Source organism: Cajanus cajan, chromosome 4 (assembly GCF_000230855.2).
Source record: "Cajanus cajan strain Asha chromosome 4, NIPB_CcT2T_4, whole genome shotgun sequence".
NCBI lineage: Eukaryota > Viridiplantae > Streptophyta > Magnoliopsida > Fabales > Fabaceae > Cajanus > Cajanus cajan.
Genome location: NC_138520.1, coordinates 69,499,936 through 69,521,386, shown reverse-complemented (window position 1 = coordinate 69,521,386; position 21,451 = coordinate 69,499,936). Strand labels below are relative to the sequence as shown.

At 30.1% G+C, this 21,451-nt stretch overlaps 3 protein-coding genes across 3 annotated transcripts in view; 2 read left to right on the top strand and 1 right to left on the bottom strand.

The window, feature by feature from the left end:
* The window catches only part of LOC109801936 (WD-40 repeat family protein / beige-like protein), a 51,478-nt gene extending 45,642 nt beyond the window's left edge, over positions 1-5,836 (top strand). The window contains exons 30-32 of the mRNA XM_083072931.1: positions 2,344-3,113; positions 4,336-4,458; positions 5,369-5,836. Coding sequence (XP_082929057.1) covers positions 2,344-3,113; positions 4,336-4,458; positions 5,369-5,446 — 971 coding nt within the window. The 3' untranslated portion in view covers positions 5,447-5,836. The remainder of the gene's footprint in view (positions 1-2,343; positions 3,114-4,335; positions 4,459-5,368) is intronic.
* A 2,187-nt stretch (positions 5,837-8,023) lies between these two features.
* Positions 8,024-10,159, bottom strand: LOC145957498 (serine/threonine-protein phosphatase 7 long form homolog). The gene is made up of 5 exons (XM_083073764.1): positions 9,745-10,159; positions 9,206-9,654; positions 8,897-8,971; positions 8,573-8,854; positions 8,024-8,491 (listed from the first exon to the last, which is right to left on the bottom strand). Exons 1-5 carry the CDS (start codon positions 10,157-10,159, stop codon positions 8,024-8,026), a joined length of 1,689 nt encoding a protein of 562 aa, XP_082929890.1.
* A 4,917-nt stretch (positions 10,160-15,076) lies between these two features.
* Positions 15,077-21,315, top strand: LOC145957497 (uncharacterized). Its single transcript, XM_083073763.1, has 3 exons — positions 15,077-15,443; positions 17,063-18,050; positions 21,248-21,315. Exons 2-3 carry the CDS (start codon positions 17,063-17,065, stop codon positions 21,313-21,315), a joined length of 1,056 nt encoding a protein of 351 aa, XP_082929889.1. The 5' UTR covers positions 15,077-15,443.
* Positions 21,316-21,451: the final 136 nt, after the last annotated feature.

Genomic DNA, 21,451 nt, shown 5'->3' with positions numbered 1-21,451 from the left:
GGCCCTTGCGACCTCAAGTAGGTGATAATTTTTTCTTTCTGTGACCTAATTTTGTTGGGGAGTATTAACACAAGTTAATTCATGGATAATACGTTGCTCTATAACAAATTTAGAAAATTCAAGAATAACATATTCAGTTCCATTATCTAATCAAATTCTTTTAGTGGAATAACAAAATTGATTTTTGACAAGACGGAAAACATTAACAAATATTTAGCAAACCTCAAATTTGTGTTTCATAAGGTAAGTCCACGTCAAGTAGGTACAATCATCAATGCAAGTTACAAACCATCTAGTTCTTGAAATAGATTCAACAATAAGTCCCCAAACATCAGAATGGACAAGATCAAAAGGAGAAACACTTTTATTATTAGGTAAAGAGGATAAACGGTGCTTAGAAACCTAACAAATATCACAGTTAAAGGACTTAACAGACTCTTTTGTAAACAAATGTGGAAATAGAGATTTAAGTAAACCAAACAGAGGATGTCCAAGACCCTTGTGATGAAGCCAAATTTGCAAAGCAGCCCAAGTATCTAAGGTTAGCTGTTGATTGGAAGACATCTGTTTTTTTTTAATAGTCATCTTTTTTATGTAATAAGAAATACAATCCACAATGCTCTTTAGCAATTAAAATTGTCTTCCCCGATGCAAGGCCATGAAAGGCACAATGAGAATGAAAAAAAGTTATTGAGCAATTTTAATCTTAAGTAAGTATATGTATAGAAATGAGATTATTAGCTAATTTAGAGACATGAAAAACATTTTGTAGGGATAGAGATGACTGAAGTTGAATGCTGTCAGATCCAACAACAATAGGAACACGTCTCCATTAGCACTTGTAATAAGTTGTCAGGTGCTCTATTGTATGTTGTAAATTGTGTAGGGAGCGTGATCATGTGGTTTATTGCCCTTAAATCAAGAATCCATATGCTTTGGGAAACAGAACTAGAAATATTAAATGAACTTTTACCCTTCATGGTCAAACACATGAATCAAAGGGCTTACTCATGGAATCAAAGAGGGTTTGGAAACACTTCAATTCCTCCTCAATGAAGATTCAAATATCCTAGTGAACAGTGTTGATCGCATGATGAACAATATTGCGTCAACAATACATGTATGATTAGTATTGTTTGAACAGTAGTACCATGATGGCTGGTGCATGATGATTGGCAGACAAACATATCTTTTTTTAATTTATGACCAGCAAAGAGAAGTTGCAACAATTGGTCCCATAAGCAATAATGGTGAACAATAACACCAGTATTAAGCAGTAGAAACAAAACAATTTGAAACTTGAGTTTTTCTCAATGTACTCCCTCATGCTCAGCACTATTGAGTTTAGTGTGTAGATAAATGGTAGGTGACCCTTTAATGAATCTAGGATAGGCTCTAATACCAAGTTGGAAAGAAGGAAATTGTATATTAATTGTGTATTTTGTACATTTCGTAATCTCCCTTTCTATAAAGTAAATAACTATGCTTAAAAAAGGAAATAACAATAATAAGGAAATAGGAAAACAAATATCTAAAGATATTTAGAGATGATTTTTATCTCCTAAATATCTATGATATTTACAACAGTGTACAGGCTAATCAGTTGAGTTAGTTTAACTCTTGTAAAAGTATCAGTTTGTAAATTGATTCAAGTATCCAATTCATTTCAATAAAATTAGAAATATTATTTTCCTTTTCTCTCTCGTTCAATAGCAGGCATTTTGATAGAGCTGCTAGATAATTTTTTAATGAAACTTTCCTTCAACATGGAAATTTTAGGCATGATGGTCATATTTAATACCTACAATACAGATGAAACCATTTTCTGTAGGTCTGTAACCCATAATGTCTGGCAATTGGGAAATGAGAAGCCCTGACTGGTGCTAAAATTTTAGTTCCAAATGTTGTGGTACTGTGGTAGTCCAAGCTAGCATATTCAAAATCGTCAATCAAATCTTGTAAATTTACAATTATAGAAATAGTAATAATAATAATAATAATAGTAATAATAATAATAGAATATAATTATTCACTGTCTAGATATATGAATGATATGGTTTTTATATTCTCTTTTGTTCTTGACCTTTGATGTATCTTAAATTTGATTGATGATGTGCATTGCTGACTTGAATTGCCATATTTCCAAGTCCTGGGATGTGTAGGATTGCTAAAACCTTTACCAGGAAATAGTTCATCTGTTTTTTGTTTAAAATAAATTATATCTTTTTCATCATCCTCTTGGCTCTTTCAGGGTCTTAGAAACTTGGACTACATTTTGTAGTAGTTGCTTTTGCATATTTGGTGTTTGACACCTAATTTGAAGTTTTGTTTCTGATTTATTAGGTGGGCATGCTGATAATAGTATTAGGCTAATATCCTCAGATGGAGCCAAAACATTAGAAACAGCTTATGCACATTGTGCTCCAGTAACTTGCCTCGGTCTTTCACCTGATAGTAACTACCTAGTGACTGGATCCAGAGACACAACAGTTTTACTCTGGAGAATACATAGGGCACTTGCGTCTCACTCAAGTGTCGTATCAGAACATTCCTCCGGGACAGGCACACCATCTTCAACCAGTAACTCATTAGAAAAAGACCGGAGGCGTCGAATTGAGGGTCCTATGCAGGTACTTCGGGGGCACCACAGTGAAATACTTAGTTGTTGTGTTAACTCGGATCTCGGAATAGTTGTTTCTTGCTCCCATTCGTCCGATGTCCTCTTACACTCTATAAGAAGGGGACGTTTAATTAGAAGGCTGGATGGTGTGGAGGCCCATATTGTCTGCCTTTCCTCTGAAGGGGTTGTAATGACTTGGAATGAATCACAGCATACTCTCAGTACTTTTACTCTCAATGGTACTCCGATTGCAAGAGCACAATTATCTTTCTTTTGCAATATCAGTTGCATGGAAATTTCAGTTGATGGGATGAGTGCCTTGATTGGAATTAATTCCCTTGAAAATGGTAGAGCCTATAATAACAGTCCGAATTCGCAGTTGAACAAATCAGGTGTTGTTGATTTTGAGTCAGAATCAGAAGAAACTTGTGAAAACGACCGAATAGATGTTCCATCACCATCAATTTGCTTCCTGGATATGCACACTCTGGAGGTACTGAATTAATTTGCAAATATAAATTTACATGTGCATTTTACAACCTTAAATTTCTGCATTTTTGCTACATTTTATTTCTGATTTTCAAGCACCATAACCAAGTATTCAATCAGGAAGAGAAACAATCAAAGCAAGCTTTATTTCCTGTTTTTTAGCCTGTGTTTGGGGTAGCTGATTTAGTAGGGAGTTGAAAAGAAAGTGATTATCATAGAATTAAAAAAGAACATGAGTGTTTAGAATAGATGATTTAAATAGATTTATGAGAATTTTAGTGTGCCCCAACAAGATTTATTTTCACTCACGCGACAGGATTTGAGTGGAGTTTTGAAAACTCGCTGGTAAAACTACTCTCACGTCATTTATTACGAAAATGGTAAACATCCATAGTCAATTATAGGTTTCTTGAGTCTGAAACCATAATTGATTATGGTTTCAAATTAAAGAAACCCCATAATCAATTATGGGTGACACATTCATACAATTTAAATTTTAAATATATGACTTAGAATTACAATATAATTTATTTTTGTTTTTTTTGTTCATGATCATAGTTTACATTGTCTCGAAGTTGATAACCAAAGAATATAATTTAAATAACATTACTTAATTAAATAATATAAATTATATATAATTTATTATTATATATCATAGTTGATTATGTAATCAATTGTATAAATATATATATATATATGATTATATATATTATTTATATTTAAATAATTTAAAATAAAAATTTAATAAAATATGTATTTTTATAAATTTTAATATGTTTATATTAATTTATTATATATAATATTAAAAAAAGAATTAAATGTTTCAATAACATAACTGATTATGTTACTGATTCTTATAATAAAATTGAAATGAATATGTATATTTGAAAAAAGTTGGTAAAAGATAAAAATTTAATTGTTTAAATAATTTATTTTTATAGAAATATTTAACTATATAAAATACAATTTTAAAATATCAATTTCTTTCTATTTCTCACTTAATTTCATTCTAAATCTCACTTTATTTTCTATCAAATCAATTTTTACTTATTCCTTTCGATGGAGAATTATTGTAGTAAAAAGTATGCATTTTTGCGGGTGGCTTAATAGAAGGAAGTTTTCTCAAAGCAAGGGATTCTCATATGTAGTAGCTGTTACCCTTGGACTATGCATCCTTGGCTGACTGCCCCAAAATGCTAATTACTCTGTCATACTATTTTTTGTAGGTATTTCATGTATTGAGGCTGGGAGAAGGACAGGATATCACTGCTCTGGCTCTAAACAAGGATAACACAAATCTTTTGGTTTCTACTTCGGATAAACAATTGATAATATTCACTGATCCAGCTGTAAGTTAAATCTTTATTTTCAAATATCAATGGTTCTTGAAGTGAAGGTTTTTTATTTTTTGTTTTTTCCCGACTCATAAATCGGTAAACAGGACAAACTTTCATGTATTTGACTTGTAGTCTAGTTTCTTAAAAGTTCACGTTATTAGGACTCACTAGTTCAAGTGCACTTTATTAGGAACCACTAGTTGGGTTTTTGAAAAATCCAAACTGAATTGAACTGATTCATTTTATAAAAATAGATTTATTAACTGAATTATTTTTATAAAGTGGATTAGTTCAACTTTTTTAAAAAAATATATCAAATTTTTTAAAATTGGACCGGTTTTGCGTAGTTTGGTCATCTATTTTATATTAATGTTTTAAAAAAAAATCAAAAAAACTGAATTGATCCACTATATAAGAATAGTTTGGTTAATCAAACCCTTTTTGTAAGGGGAATTGGTTCATTTTTTTTTTTCTCAAACAGATCAGATTTTATAATCTTGATTGGATCGGTTTGGATTTATTCCAAAATCCTGGGCAGTTGGCATATTTTGATATTTTTGTGTCTCTCGGGAGCCAATGGCGCAGAATCAAAGTATTCTGTCTTTTACACTAATGACCTTAAATGGTGTGGAATTTCCATTATTCTACTTAAAACTCCTTAGATGTATTTGGTTTTGATTCTTCGACAAAAGGTTCCCTCCCCGGACCGAGACTACATCAGAAGTTTAGGTGATAGCAGACCTCGATGAGATGTGAATTTTTAATGTGCATGAAAACCATAAAATATTATACCTACAGTCTCTCAATTATGCCCCTCCAATTGGTTCTTTCGTTTTTTGATCGACGCCACCAATTGTTCTAATGCCTAAACTGTTCCATTCAATGGCTATTAATATTTAATACTGTTACTTATTGTTTGCAGTTAAGCTTGAAAGTGGTGGATCAAATGCTCAAGCTTGGCTGGGAAGGTGATGGGCTTCAGCCTCTAATAAAATCATAGCTTTTAGGGTATACATTAATGGGTTACAGATCTTCTACACATATCAGTTAGGAAAATTAGGTTGAGGTTATGATACATTTGTAAGCATTTTGATTGAGAGATGTCTTGTGGCATATGTAACATCCTATCATTACCACTAGTGTTAGATTCCTTAGATTTAGCAGAGGGTTCTTCGCTACTCCAGTTGTGCTATAGTGTTGATATTGGACAAGTTTTTGAGGTTTGAGCCTTTTTTGTCCCACAATTTTTTTATTTTAGAGAATGGAAATATAATAGGTATTCTTTATTGTAATACTGCTGCTTTTCAGATGTTGCGATTGATTGAGATTTTGAGGTTTGAGTCGTCCATGTTTGTTAATATAACCAAATTTCAATTGTTGTTTTTTTTAATTTCTCTTATATTCAACTTCATGAATCGACGTTAACGTTGCCAACGAGTATAAACTCTGCTAGGTAGATGAAAATTTGTTGTAGTCTCGATTTTTTTATGATCGTTTGTTATTGAGACATTTGTAAAATAATAAAGGCTATTGTTCCTATGAAGCAGGAGTGTCGCCATTTTTTATTTTGTTTTTCATTTGTTTCCCGTAAGAAAAATTCTAGTCCCTTTTGCCAGGTTTGTCCGTAAAATTTATTGGAAAAAAAAAAATAAATTACAGCTATCAAAATAGGAAGAAAAAATTGTAGGGACCACGAAGATTAAAATAATATATATTTTATACGCACTAAATGAATATTTACATTAAAATTATAAAAGTTAAGCTTTTTAAACATGACAGTAGGTAAGCAAAAAAATTGACCTGAACTTGTGGTGAATTGAATTAAATTGTACTATAAAAAATTGAACTATTTATAAAAAAAATTAAACTGAACTGTACTAAATTATAAAAATTAAACTAAATTATAAAAATTGAACTATTTTTATAAAATGATAAAAATTAAATGTGTCTAACATGTTCTGTCTTAATGGATTAGTTCGATAGTTTAATGACCATAATTTTGGGGAAAAAAAGTGATCCGAAAAAAATTTATCAATTTTGTCGAACTTAACAGATCAATTGAGGGCTAAACGACTAATTTGGTGTAGTTTTACAAACAAAATACCAAAATGGGGTTGTTTTGAAACATTTTACACCTTTGGGGTAGTTTTCATGGGTGTCGCTATGAGCTATAGCGACACCCATGACACGTGGCTTTTTTTTTTTTGTGGCTTGGTGGGCTGGACCGGGCTGGACCACTGTCGCTATAGGTTGAAGCACCACACCTGATGGGCTAAAAAAAATTATATAGCCCATAGCGACACTAAGCAAAAAAAAAAAAATACGAAATTAATAATAATGTAGAATAAATATAATAAACTGAAAGTTATTATTATATAATTATAAAAAGAAAACAAATTTTTATAAAAAAGTAATTTTAAATAAATAATATGTATTTTTTTAAACTGACGCTGTGGCCCATAGCGCCCTAAAGGAGCTATGGGCCATAGCACCCCAAATTTTTTTTTTTATTCGTTTTTAAATAATTTTTTTACATTATTTACTTCTTTTTTCAAATTTACATTATTTATTATTTGAATTATTTTATTCCCTTTTATCTGTTAATTTTTTATAAATTTGTAAACAATTTTTTTATTTATAAAATAATATATATAATTTCCTTAACTGGCGCTATGGGCCACAGCGCCTGAGTGGAGCTGTGGCCCACAGCGCCCCAAATTTTTATTTTTATTTTTTGTTTTTGAATTATTTTTTTACATTATATTACTTATTTTTTAAAATTTACATTTTATATTATATGAATTAATTTTTTCCCTTTTATCTGTTGATTTTTGATAAATTTGTAAACAATTTTTGTATTTATAAAATAATATATATAATTTCCTTAACTGGCGCTATGGGCCACAGCGCCTGAGTGGAGCTGTGGCCCATAGCGCCCCAAATTTCATTATTCTAATTGTGCATCATTCATAATTTGTATGCAGGGTATACACCATAAACACATTTTTGATCGTAATCTGGAAAAGTTTTGTCAATCTAGCCCTGATGTTCAAAGGTGGATAGGAGGAGTATCAAAAGAAAAATGGAGCATGGCATACGATGCAGATGGTCGGAGATACGGTCACATGACAACAAATTTGTCTGAATGTGTTAATAAAGTTTTAAAGGACTGTAGAAATCTGCCTATCACTGCATTAGTGCGATCGACTTATACGAGGTGCGCTGAGTATTTCAGTACTCGTGGTAGTCGTGCTTTATCTGAAGTTTCATCAGGGAAAGTTTTCGTTTCTAAATTGGTTGAGGCTTTGCAAAAAAATCAAGAAGAAGCTTGTTCCCACCAAGTTTGTAGATATGACATTCAAGCTTCAAAATTTGAGGTTGAAGAGGCATTTGATCCAGTAAGACAAACAGGGGGAAAGAAATGGGTAGTTAATCTAAACGAACGATACTGTCAATGCGGAAAGTTTACAGCATTTCACTATCCTTGTTCTCATGTTATAGCTGCATGTGGTGTCGTTAGCATTGATTACTACCAGTTTATAGATCCAGTTTATACAACTGATTATGTTTTAAGAGCCTATTCTGGTCTTTGGGAACCAATCGGAAATGAAGATTTAATCCCTCCAAGTGATTGACAAATATCTGTCGTCGTCATCGGAACCGATGTCTCAAAACCTGGTGGGCGCGGTGGATGGTACCAATATGTGTTCTGGGAGACGGAAGGATAAGTGAAATCATGTGAAGGAACATAATAAATCCCTTCCGGTCTGTCTGGCACGGCAGGGTATATCTGGTCGACAGGCTCAATTGGCGTTCTTCGTCGTCCTAATCCTGCTGCCTCCCTAGAGGATGGAGGAACATTGAATGTCCCCATCTCATATGACTCTGAAGGAGGGGGTGCTTCCTCAGCTGGCTCAACGACACGGGCGAGATAGTCATCAGATATCGATAAAAATTGATTAGTTTGCTCTGTGACTGCCTCCAACGAAAAGTCATCTCTGCCAGTAGGAGAAGTCAAGTATGCCAGACATTCAACTACATCTCCCTACATATACAACAAATGTCATAAGAACTTTATATTTAGACAAAATATTGTATTCAAATATAATTACTAAACGACACATACCAAAACTGACTCTTTAACTTCATCTGGATCAATGTGCGGCTTCCCTTTCCTCCGGTACCATCTCATATATTCTGAATTTGGACCTAATAGTCCGACCTGTGGAGGAGTAGGTGTGAAGTGATATTCATATCGATGACCCCAATGTTGTAATGCTGGACTTAATATTGTAGCCCAGTCATCGTCTACCTTGCCGCGTAAGGTCAATGCATGCACATTTGCAGGAGTCATTGGAGGATGTGGAATTGGTTGTTGGCAACCAAATTGCCTCATCACCCTGTCCGGCTGATGCCATTCACAAATACACATACAAAGTAAGGGAATTACAGAACCCCAAATCTGCATCCCCTGTGTGCAGTCAGCAGGCATCTGTTCAGCAGGGAGATATGGCTGCCAAATTATCTGTAAAATAAAGTTTTTAATTAGAAAATTAAAATACAATAAATATTTATAAAGTTTTTTTAAAAATAACAAAATGTTAATTACTTACGATTTCCTAGTAGTACGATCAAAGTATTTGCGATAATATTTTATATCATCGCTCATACTTATTTTGGTCCCTATGTTTGACCACCTGAAAAAACATGTTGTAAATAATTAAATAATGTTTTAATAACTGATTAATTGTCAAAATACAAAGTTCCAAATTTGCTCGTACCTGAAACTAATTGGACTGGCTGGAGGAATAGGTGGAAATGGTGAAGACATAATGGTTGGGAATCGTTCCCATGCCCATAACTGTAATAAAAGAGTAAATCCACCACAGCTTGGGGTTTTGTAATCGGTTGAGGTGCATAAATTCCGATACAAATATCCAAGCACAGCTGCACCCCATGCAAAACCCCTAATAATGTCAAAATCGCGCAAAAACAACAACCATCGTAAGGACACATACGCTGAAGATCTATCCGGAACAAGCACTCCTCCTAGATAACGTAATATCCAGGCTCTAGCATAACGAGCCAAGACATGTACATCATCTATGTCATCAGCAATGTCCCCAAAGATTGCTGCCAACCAAGATAGCCTAACGCGATGTCCTTTTATTTCAGACTGTGGTGGAACAACCCCTAACAGCTCCTCAGCTGCATAAAATCAAACCAAAAAATTAACTATTATTAATATTAACAATATACTATAAATTTACGAATAATTTAAAGTCAACTTATAATTACCTAATTCCAATATATTTGGATCACCTCGAGATACTATCGGTTCACCGTCAACCGGAAGACCAACAAGCATGCCAACGTCTTGAAGAGTAATTGTGCACTCTCCGAATGGCATGTGAAATGTATGTGTCTCTGGTCTCCATCGCTCTACCAAAGCGGTTAGCAAACCAGGACTAACTTTAATATAATTTAGACGCGCTATCCATCCGAAACCAGCTTGATCTAGCAACGGAATTATTTGTGGTGGAACTCCTGCAATTCCACTGCGCGACGGAGCAGCACGTCGTGCTGCTAGTCTCCTGTCTTCATCTCTGTTCCAAACATGCTGTGACACATGCATATTTTGCAACGATAATAAATCATCGTCGACTGGTCCACATGTCACACGCATACCCGTAGAAGATGATGATGATGCCATCTATAACAAAATGTAATAAAATTAATTATTTTAAAACATATAATTTATTTTTTAAATTTCATTAACATTAATATACCAAAATAATAAATAATGACACACTAACATCATATATAATTTTCAAATAAATCACAATAATAAATAAATTCAATAAATAATTTGATAAAGCTTATACCAACTACTTAATTTTAAGAGAAAAACAAATATTTAAACTAAAAATAATAAATACCTGAGATGAAGAAATACAGCAACAAATCCAAATAAACCAACAATAATCTGAAAAAAATAATAAAAATTAACAGTTATAACAAATGTCAAATAAATTAATTTAATATCCAAAAAATTAATTAATTCTTTTCACTATAAATAAATAAACAAAACAATTAAATAATTTAAATCAGTAATTATAATCATAATCCAAATAAATAACACAGAATCCAAATAAATAATTTATATATTAAATAAGGTATATTTACATATTTAGGGAATGAATTAAAATAAATTAAATCACACAGAAATAAATTAAATCATTTTAAAATGATTTATTTATCTTTCTTTTTAATAAATATAAATTACACAGAAATAAATTATACCAATTTATATTTTAAATATATTAATTTACGAAAAAATATTAAATTAAACAGAAATAAATTAAAGCAATTTCAAATATAAACAAAATATTTTTTTAATTAACATAAATAACACAGAATTAAATTAAATCAATTTTAAATTTATATATATTTAATTATTTAATAAATATAAATTACACAGAAATGAATTAAATCAATTTAAGATTTAAATATAATTATGTTTTAAATAAATATAAATTACACACAAATAAATTAAATCAATTTAAAAGTTAAATATACTTATTTTTGAAATAAATATAAATTACACAGCAATTAATTATATCATTTTATAATTTAATTATAATTATGTTTTAAATAAATAAAAATTACACAGAAATCATTTTATCAATTTAAAATTAAAATATATTAATTATTTTAATTAATATCAACTATAAATATCCTATAGCGACTTTTAAATATTTAAAAAAAATAAACTAAAAAAAAAAATTACCTCAAATGCAGAAACTTACGAGCACCAGCAATCCAGCAATCCAAATAAATAATTACCTAATTCAAATATATAAATTATTATTAACCAAAACGTAATATAAATATAACAAATTTAATAAAACAAATTTTTAAAAGCTAAAGTAAAAAAAAAACCAAACAAACTTACCCGGAGAACCAGCAGAAAACGCAAGTGAAAGTGAGGGAGGGGGGGACCATCAGTATTTTTATAAGTGTAAAAAATGAATTTTTTAACCGCAGTGCCACGTGTCAGCCTCTGATTGGGCAAGCCTGCGGTGAATCAATGAGGCGCTATGAATCCCAGCGCTTCAAACGCGCCCATGGCCACGTGTCACTATCTGAGTGGTCAAACCTGCGGTCAATCAATGAGGCGCTATGAGCCCCAGCGCCTCCAAGGCGCCCTGGGCCATAGCGCCCCATTTTTTTTTTTTTTCGTTTTTATTATTTTTTTCCACATTACATTACTTTTTTTTTAAATAACTAAATTTTTTCTTATTTCAGTTCTTTTTTCCGCTTTTTTATCCGAAATTTTTTTTAATTAATTTATCAATTCTTTTTTTTATTAAATATTTTAAATAAATTATATTTTTTGGTTTTTTTTATTTTTAAAGGAGGCGCTATAAGCCCCAACGCCTGCAAGGCGCCTGCAAGGCGCCCTGGGCCATAGCGCCCCCTTTTTTTTTTTTTTTTCCTTTTTATTATTTTTTTTCACATTACATTACTTTTTTTTTAAATAACTAAATTTTTTCTTATTTCAGTTCTTTTTTCCGCTTTTTTATCCGAAATTTTTTTTAATTAATTTATCAATTCTTATTTTTATAAAATATTTTAAATAAATTATATTTTTTGGTTTTTTTATTTTTAAAGGAGGCGCTATAAGCCCCAGCGCCTGCAAGGCGCCCTGGGCCATAGCGCCCTTTTTTTTTTTTCCTTTTTATTATTTTTTTCCACATTACATTACTTTTTTTTAAAAAATGTTATTTTTTCTTATTTCAGTTCTTTTTTCCGCTTTTTCTGGAAATTTTTTTATAATTCATTTATCAATTTTTATATTTAACAATTATTATAAAAAAATTTAAAAATGCGCTGTGACTCATAGCACCTTTGTGCCGCTTGGAGCCACAGCGCCTCATATTTTGATTTTTTTTTCATTTTTAATTTTTTATTCACATAATATTTGTTCATTTTTAATTTTTTTTCTTATATATTACATTAAGTTATTTTTATTCCTTTTTCTTCACATAAAATTTTCTATTTTTAAAAATTTATTATATAAATGGGGTAGCCAAGTGAAGTCGCTGTAGCCTATAGCGACTTCTGAGGGTCGCCACCAGCTACAGCGCCTCCTTTAATATGGCGTTCATGGCTTAGAAGCATACTCAAAAATGTCACGTGTCATAGGTGTCGCTATGGCCCATAGCGACACCCAATTAAAGAGCCTCAAAGGTGTAAAATGTTTCAAAACAGCCCCATTTTGGTATATAGTTTCTAAAACTGTACCAAAATGGTCGTTTAGCCTCAATTGAGCTATGTTGGATGACTTATTTTTAGGCTTAAAATTCACTGAGTTTGTTTGAGTCAATTTTACATTTTTTTCCTTTGAAAAATGTAAATAAAATGGAAAATAAAGTAAAGTTGGAAAATGTGTCGTATCTTGACAAACTAATGAGTCAAAATTGTTCAATTCAAAATATCATAACAATCCAGTACAATTTAAATTGCAGTTCAGTTCAAGTTTTTATAATATAGTTTAGTTCAATGACACAAAAAAAAATAGTTCAGTTCAGTTCGTCTGAATTAATATTCAATTTAGTTCAGTTCATGAGAACTATTTTAAGTTCAGTATAGTTTTTATAAGTTCAGTTCATATTGACAGATACATTGAAAGAAAGCAGAAAAATTAAACCTGCAACAAAAATACTAGTGAGTTAAAAAATTATTAAAAATAATCTTAAACATAAGCTTCCCAAAATCATGTAATGAAGCAATTATCTTTTAAGTTATAAAAAAATCTGTATATTCCATGAGTAAATTTACCTAAACTTATTTTATTTAATAATTCATGTTTATATTAAGTTTTTTAATACATAAATCAAATTTATAAATTTTTAAATAATTTAATTTAATACTTTATTTTATTAATTCAAATCAGCGTATAAAATAATTTTATAATTATCGTCAATTTGAATTGATGAAATAAAATATTAAATAATTTTTAAATTTTTTAAAAAAATTTATAAACTTGATTTATGTATTAAAAAATTTTAATTAATGATTAAATCGTTAAAATTTGATATAAAACTCGAACTATTAAATCCCTCATTTAAAAAAATATGAACTATAATATCTATTTTTTGTATTTGTTGAATACCAATATATCATATACACACTTATTTATTATATGCATTTTATTTATGTATAATGTCAATAAATTAATGACATAATATCCAATCATTCAAAAATAAATCATAATTTATAATAAAACAACATTAAAAACAGTTATAAATCAATCAAACAATATTAGAGACACAAAGTTCTAATTATTTAGCATATTAATTGACAAGAAGAATGAAAATAGTTCCGTCATGCAAAACTTTGGAGGACCTGATTATGGCCTACAAGATATCCACTGAGCCTAAATTTGTTTGTTTACTTATTATTGGTTCTTTTTAAGGTCAAATTTTACCTGTTTAAAAGTTTGACTAACCTGAAAATTTGTTTGTGTAACTTATACAAGATTTATAAAACAAACTTGTAGATATAAGCAATAAGTCTTGTTCATTATTTAAATTATTCATTTTTTATATGTAATGGTTGTATCGAGACATTTAAACTTAGGATTTTTAATATATTACTTCAATTTTTCACTATTATATTAACTCTACCAATTCTTATTCATACTCTGTAAAGATTAATAATAATAATAATAATAATAATAATAATAATAATAATTTTATAATAATTAGAAAATTTTAATGCATAAATCAAGTTTACAAAATTTTAAAAAAATTAAAAAGTATTTAATATTTCATTTCATTAATTCAAATTGATGAATAATTATAAAATTATTTTATATGTTGATTTGAATTAATGAAATAAAGTATTAAATAATTTTTAAAATTTTTTTAAACTTTGCAGTTTTTATATTAAGAAATTTTAATTCAATAGTTGAATAGTTAAAATTTAATGTAGAACATGAATTATTGAATAAAGTAAGTCTAACTAAACTTATTTTTTAAATAAGTAGATCTCTCTTCATATACATATATACATATATATATATATATATATATATATATATATATATATATATATATCATCTCATGTGATATTGTGTAACTGATACTTTTTAAATATATTATTTTGGTTTAGTAATATCTAAAAAAACTAAAACATGACAAAAATTAAAGATTAACCTATATGAAATTATAATTAAAAATATCTTAAAATGATACAATAACTCTAATTGAATAAATAAAATGGTAAAATTTAGAATTTAAATTAATAATATGAGATATTTTTATTTAAATAATTATATATAAATAAAAGTATAGAATGGATAGGTATTATAATACATGTACTCACTCCATCCCATTAAATTTTGTAAACAAATCCCGATATACATTAGAATTAAAAACTAGATAATAATTAAATATAATCACTTAAACCTTATGTACATTTTTCTTTTTAGTCTTCATTCAAATTGTAATATCCCAAAATTTATGCAGTATTAAGAATTATTTTTTATGTATTTTAAATATTTATGGGATTATTAAAAGTTAAAAAAAAAATGTATAAAAAAAAATAATAATAATAATATTTTATAATATTATGAATAGTAAATATAATATTATTTTAATGAATAGTAAATTTAATATTATTTTAATAAATAGTAAATGGCTGCTACAAAGCTACGGAAGGGGGCTGCGGAATTCAATGAATTCCTCCAAATTTCTTAATTTGAATATAATATTATTTTATAAATAGTAATCCTAATATAATATTATTATGAATAGTATTTTTCAATCATTATAAATAGGCTTCACATGGAATGAAAACACAAGTTTACGGAAAAAAAAAATTTAGTGAGAAGGAAGAGAAAATAGAGAGAAGGAGAGAGAAAGAAAGAGGGAAAGAGAGGGAATCCAAAAGAGGAAGTTCTGCTCAAGTTGTAGCTCTTGTTTATTTAGGTAAGGGGGAGGAGAACCTTATCTTTTTAAAATTTTATATACTATTATGTGTAATTATTTATGCATTTATTTGATTATATTTATTTAGTGGGGTGCCCCTAACCTCAATATATTTATATATTTATTCAGTGAGGTGTTTCTAACTTCACTATATTTATATATTTATTCAGTGAGGTGTTTCTAACTTCACTATATTTATATATTTATTCAGTGAGGTGTTTCTAACTTCACTATATTTATATATTTATTCAGTGAGGTGTTTCTAACTTCACTATATTTATATATTTATTCAGTGAGGTGTTTCTAACTTCACTCTATTTATATATTTATTCAGTGAGGTGTTTCTAACTTCACTATATTTATATATTTATTCAGTGAGGTGTTCTTAACCTCATTTAACTACTTAACTTTTAATTACAATGTTTATTTATGTTATTATTATATTTATTCAGTGAGGTGTTCATCTAACTACTTAACTTTTAATTATTATGTTTATTTATTTACGTTATTATTTAGTGGGGTGTTTCTAACCTCATATATTTGTTTAACCTTTAATTACTATTACTTATTCTATGATTATTCTTATCTATAATAATTATTAATATATTCACATTTTATATTGTTTAATTATTTTATAATAATTGTCATTGTCATTTAATTAATTAGTGCTTTTAATATATTTTATTTAAATTTGTGTTATTTAATTAAAGCTTAAATAATGATAAATTCTTAAATTTATTTTGAGTAATTTTTTATGATTAATATAATTTGTTAAAATGTCTTTTACTCATTTTAAAGATAATTAATACTCTATGGCCATAGATGATAAAGTTTGAATTATTTGTAGCTGGAGGTTTAACCTTGGGGATTTAAATGAGTAAGAAATGGAGGTGAAATATCTTTTGGTTGGTGTTATAATGATGCTCATTTATCCTGACTAGTCACTACAAGTATAATTCAAATTTTATTGTATCAAGAAAATCTAATATTTAATCTGTATATATATATATTTATATATATATATATATGTTAAAATTTTGTTTATAAATAATTATGTTTATTCGTTCGAATTATTGTATTTATTGGATATTATTCTTACTCCTTTCTTTTCTTTGTTTTTAAATTAAATATATTTTAAAATAGATGGATCAACTTGAGATTCCAGATCATTTTGCTGTTATTGTTACTGCTGTCCTACATGGAAGGAAATTGGAATATGGAGGCTATTTGATGGATCTGTTATAACTTACTTGTCAATCATATTATTTTAATTGTAATTTTCTTTCCGTTATGAATATATATATATTTTATTAAAAGAGTAAGGAAGAGGAATAATGTGTAAAATAATACGTTATTCTAAATATTTTAGAAAGATATGTCATGTATTAAATTCACAAAATATTCTTTTCTTTACTTTTATTTTTATTAAATAAATATATAGATATTGTTAATGATATAATTTTGAAAAATAATTATAAAATTTTATAATTTGTATTAAATAAATTGGGTATTAGAATTAGGCGTTACATTTAATGGTATCAGAGCAACGTTCCATGTGTAACTTGGGGAAATGTGCTAACCATGTTTCTATTATTATAAACTGACCTATAAAATTACAGATGGCAGGAAGAAGGAATACCGAACTAACAGAGGCTGTACAAGCTATTAGGGACATGGCTGCCGCCTTGTTAAGGAATCAACCACCAGGAAGAACAGGAGAGTCACAAGGACTTGTAGAATTCAGAAGCAATAACCCTTCCCAATTTGATGGAGGATACAATCCTGAAAAAGCTGAATTATGGATTAAAGAAATAGAAAAAATATTTCGAGCTATGAACTGTCCTGACAACCAAAAAGTAAATTATGCAGTATTTATGTTAGTAGGAGAAGCAGAATATTGGTGGGATAGTACCAGGAGATTATTAGAAGGAGGGGGAATAATCATTACATGGGAAGTATTTAGAACCAAATTTTTTGAAAAATATTTTCCCAATGATGTTAGGAGGGCTAAAGAAATAGAATTTATGCAGTTAAAACAAGGGAATATGACAGTGGGAGAATATGCTTCTAAGTTTGAGGAATTGGGAAAATACTCTACTTTCTTTTATCACCCTGATGAGAGGATGAAGTGTATTAAATTCGAGGATGGACTTAGATCAGAATTAAGAAAGGCAGTAGGGATATTGGAAATCTCTGATTTTCCCACATTAATACACAAGTGTCGATTTTTGGAAGGTTTTGATCATAATAAGGATAATAGACCAAAATCTTTTGGCCCTCAATTTAGTAAGAAAAGGGATAATGAAAGAAAACCTTATGTTCGACCACAATGGAAACCCCAATCCTCTCAATTTGCAGGAAATTCCAGTAGGTCCATTAATAATCAAGCCAAGTGTTTTAAGTGTGGACAGGGTCATTATACTAAAGATTGTCATCTCAAAGGACCTGTTTGTTTCAAGTGTGGAAAGCCTGGTCATGTATTTTCTGAGTGTGGACAACCAAAGACGCACGTGAATACTTCCGGATCCAAACCAAGACCTTCTACAACTGGAAGAGTTTACACCATGACCGGAACTAAAGCTGCTCAAAACAACGATCTAATACAAGGTAAATGTTTCATTAAAGGCAAAACTTTAAATGTACTGTATGATTCAGGCGCAACTCATTCTTTTATCTCCAATAATTGTGTTCAATACCTCCAATTACCAATTTCTTCTTTAGAGAATAATTTGATTGTTTCAACCCCTACAAACAAATCTGTAATTGCCAATAAGGTTTGTTCAGACTGTCCTATTTTTATTGGCGATAAAAAATTTCTTGTAAATTTGATCTGCTTACCTTTATCACAATTAGATGTGATTTTAGGTATGAACTGGTTATCTTCCAACCACGTTCTTCTTAATTGTGCAGAAAAGTCTATAATATTTTCTGATCCTAAGGACCTATCGATTTCATTATCTAAACCAATAAACAAGTTTCCTTGGGGTAAAGTTCAAGGATATTTAATCTTATCCTCTATGGAAACTAAAGAGGAAGTCAACTTGAAAGACATAGCTGTCGTTCAAAATTTTCCTGAAGTCTTTCCTAATGATATTCCTGGTTTGCCACCTGACAGAGAGATTGAATTTTCGATTGATTTAATACCTGGAACTGGACCAATTTCAATGGCACCTTATAGGATGTCACCTTCTGAATTAGCTGAGTTGAAGAAACAATTAGAGGAGTTACTTGAAAAACAATTCATACGCCCTAGTGTATCACCTTGGGGGGCTCCTGTTTTGTTAGTCAAAAAGAAAGATGGAAGCTTTAGACTGTGTGTGGACTATCGGCAATTAAATAAGTTTACCATAAAGAATAAATACCCTCTTCCTAGGATAGATGATTTGATGGATCAATTAAGAGGAGCCACTGTATTTTCTAAGATAGATCTAAGATCAAGATACCATCAAATCAAAGTGAAAGCAGAAGACATACAGAAAACTGCATTTAGAACAAGGTATGGTCATTATGAATATCAAGTAATGCCTTTTGGAGTAACCAATGCACCTGCAGTGTTCATGGATTATATGAATAGGATTTTTCGTCCGTATTTAGACCATTTTGTGGTGGTCTTTATAGATGATATCCTCATATATTCTCGAACTCATGAAGAACATGAAGAACACCTTCAAACTGTTCTCCAAATCCTGAAAGACAAACAACTGTATGCCAAACTTTCTAAGTGTGAATTTTGGTTAGAGGAGGTTAAGTTTTTAGGACATGTGATTTCCAAAGATGGAGTGTCTGTGGATCCATCTAAGGTAGAAGCAGTTCTACTATGGGAACCTCCAAAGACGGTAACAGAAATCCGTAGTTTTTTGGGTTTGGCAGGATATTACAGGAGATTCATTGAGGGATTTTCTAAAATAGCTATGCCTTTAACTCAACTCACCAAGAAAGGACAACCCTTTGAGTGGACAGAAAAATGTGAGAATAGTTTTCAGGAGCTTAAGAAAAGATTAACTACTGCACCAGTCTTAGCCTTACCCAATCCTAATGGACAATTTGTCATATTTTGTGATGCCTCAAAAATGGGATTAGGGTGTGTTCTTATGCAAGATAGAAGGGTAGTAGCATATGCTTCTAGACAATTGAGAGCTCATGAAAGGAATTACCCAACCCATGATCTAGAACTAGCTGCCATTGTTTTTGCACTCAAAATATGGAGACATTATGTGTATGGTGGTAAGTTTGATGTTTTTAGTGATCATAAAAGTTTAAAATATTTGTTTGATCAAAAGGAACTGAATATGAGACAAAGAAGGTGGATGGAATTTTTGAAAGATTATGATTTTGAATTACATTACCATCCAGGGAAAGCCAATGTTGTGGCTGATGCACTGAGTAGAAAATCCTTACATGTCTCCTCATTAATGATTCAAGAGATGAATTTGATAGAAAAATTTAGAGACATGAGTTTATCAACTACGATAAGTCAAGATAAAATACAATTGCATGCGGTTCAAATTACTAGTGACTTACATGAACAAATTGGTGAGGCTCAGGTAGTTGATAAATTCATTCAGAAGAAAAAGAGGTTGATAGGTCAAAAGGATGGTGAAAAGTTCGATTTAGATCAAAGAGGAGTTTTGAGATTTAATAATAGGATATGTGTACCAAATGATTCAGAAATTAAGAAAATAATTTTAGGTGAGGCACATAAGAGCAAGCTGAGCATACACCCTGGGGCAACAAAGATGTATCAAGATCTCAAAAGAATGTTTTGGTGGCTCAAAATGAAAAAGGAAATAGCACAATATGTGGCTACATGTTTGATTTGTCAAAAAGCTAAGATAGAACACCAAAAGCCAGCAGGAATGTTACAACCCTTAGATATACCTGAATGGAAATGGGACAGTATAGCAATGGATTTTGTAGTTGGTTTACCACGAACAATTCATAAGTTTGATTCCATATGGGTTATTGTGGATAGACTAACAAAATCTGCTCATTTCTTACCCATCAACATTAGGTATTCTCTAGAAAAATTGACTGAACTGTATATAAGAGAGATTGTAAGGTTGCATGGGGTACCATCTAGCATAATATCTGATAGGGATCCTAGATTCACTTCTAGATTTTGGGGAAGTTTACATCAAGCATTAGGAACTAAGCTTCGTCTTAGCTCTGCATATCATCCTCAAACAGATGGACAATCAGAAAGAACCATACAATCCCTAGAAGATTTATTGAGAGCTTGTGTGCTAGAGAATTCTGGTAGTTGGGACAAATACTTGCCTCTGATTGAATTCACTTATAACAACAGTTTCCATTCTAGCATAGGTATGGCACCCTATGAAGCTTTATATGGAAGAAGGTGTAGAACTCCTTTGTGTTGGTTTGAGACAGGAGAGAATTTAATCTTGGGTCCTGAATTGGTGCAACAAACCACGGAAAAAATCAAAATGATTCAAGAAAAATTGAGAATGACTCAAAGCAGACAAAAAAGTTATGCTGATAAAAGAAGACGACCTCTTGAATTCCAGGAAGGTGATCATGTATTTTTGAAAGTTACACCAACAACTGGTATTGGTAGGGTAATGAAATCAAAGAAACTCACTCCTCGATTTATTGGTCCTTATCAAATCCTTAGAAAAATAGGTCCTGTTGCTTACCAAATTTCTCTACCACCTTTTCTTTCTAATCTCCATAATGTCTTCCATGTGTCTCAGTTAAGAAAATATATTTTTGACCCTTCTCATATAATAATGCCTGATACAGTACAATTAAAGGATAACCTTACATTTGAAACAATGCCTGTACAGATCGTAGACAGGAGGATCAAGCAGTTAAGAGGCAAACAGATTGCATTGGTAAAAGTCATTTGGAATAAAGACACTGGAGATGCTACTTGGGAACTCGAAGAAGAAGTTAGAAAAAATTATCCTTATCTATTTTAAGCAATAAAAATTTCGAGGACGAAATTTCTGTTAGTAGGGGAGAATTGTAATATCCCAAAATTTATGCAG

What these genes read in the sequence shown, in the direction of transcription:
- LOC145957497 (XM_083073763.1), top strand. Translation starts at nt 17,063, where the DNA reads ATGGCAGGAAGAAGGAATACCGAACTAACAGAGGCTGTACAAGCTATT. An exon ending in AAACAACGATCTAATACAAG is followed by an intron (nt 18,051 to 21,247) that starts GTAAATGTTTCA and finishes ATGCCTGTACAG; the next exon opens with ATCGTAGACAGGAGGATCAA.
- LOC145957498 (XM_083073764.1), bottom strand. Translation starts at nt 10,159, where the DNA reads ATGGCATCATCATCATCTTCTACGGGTATGCGTGTGACATGTGGACCA. An exon ending in GGATGCAGATTTGGGGTTCT is followed by an intron (nt 8,855 to 8,896) that starts GTAATTCCCTTA and finishes GAATGGCATCAG; the next exon opens with CCGGACAGGGTGATGAGGCA. An exon ending in AAGTTAAAGAGTCAGTTTTG is followed by an intron (nt 8,492 to 8,572) that starts GTATGTGTCGTT and finishes TTGTATATGTAG; the next exon opens with GGAGATGTAGTTGAATGTCT.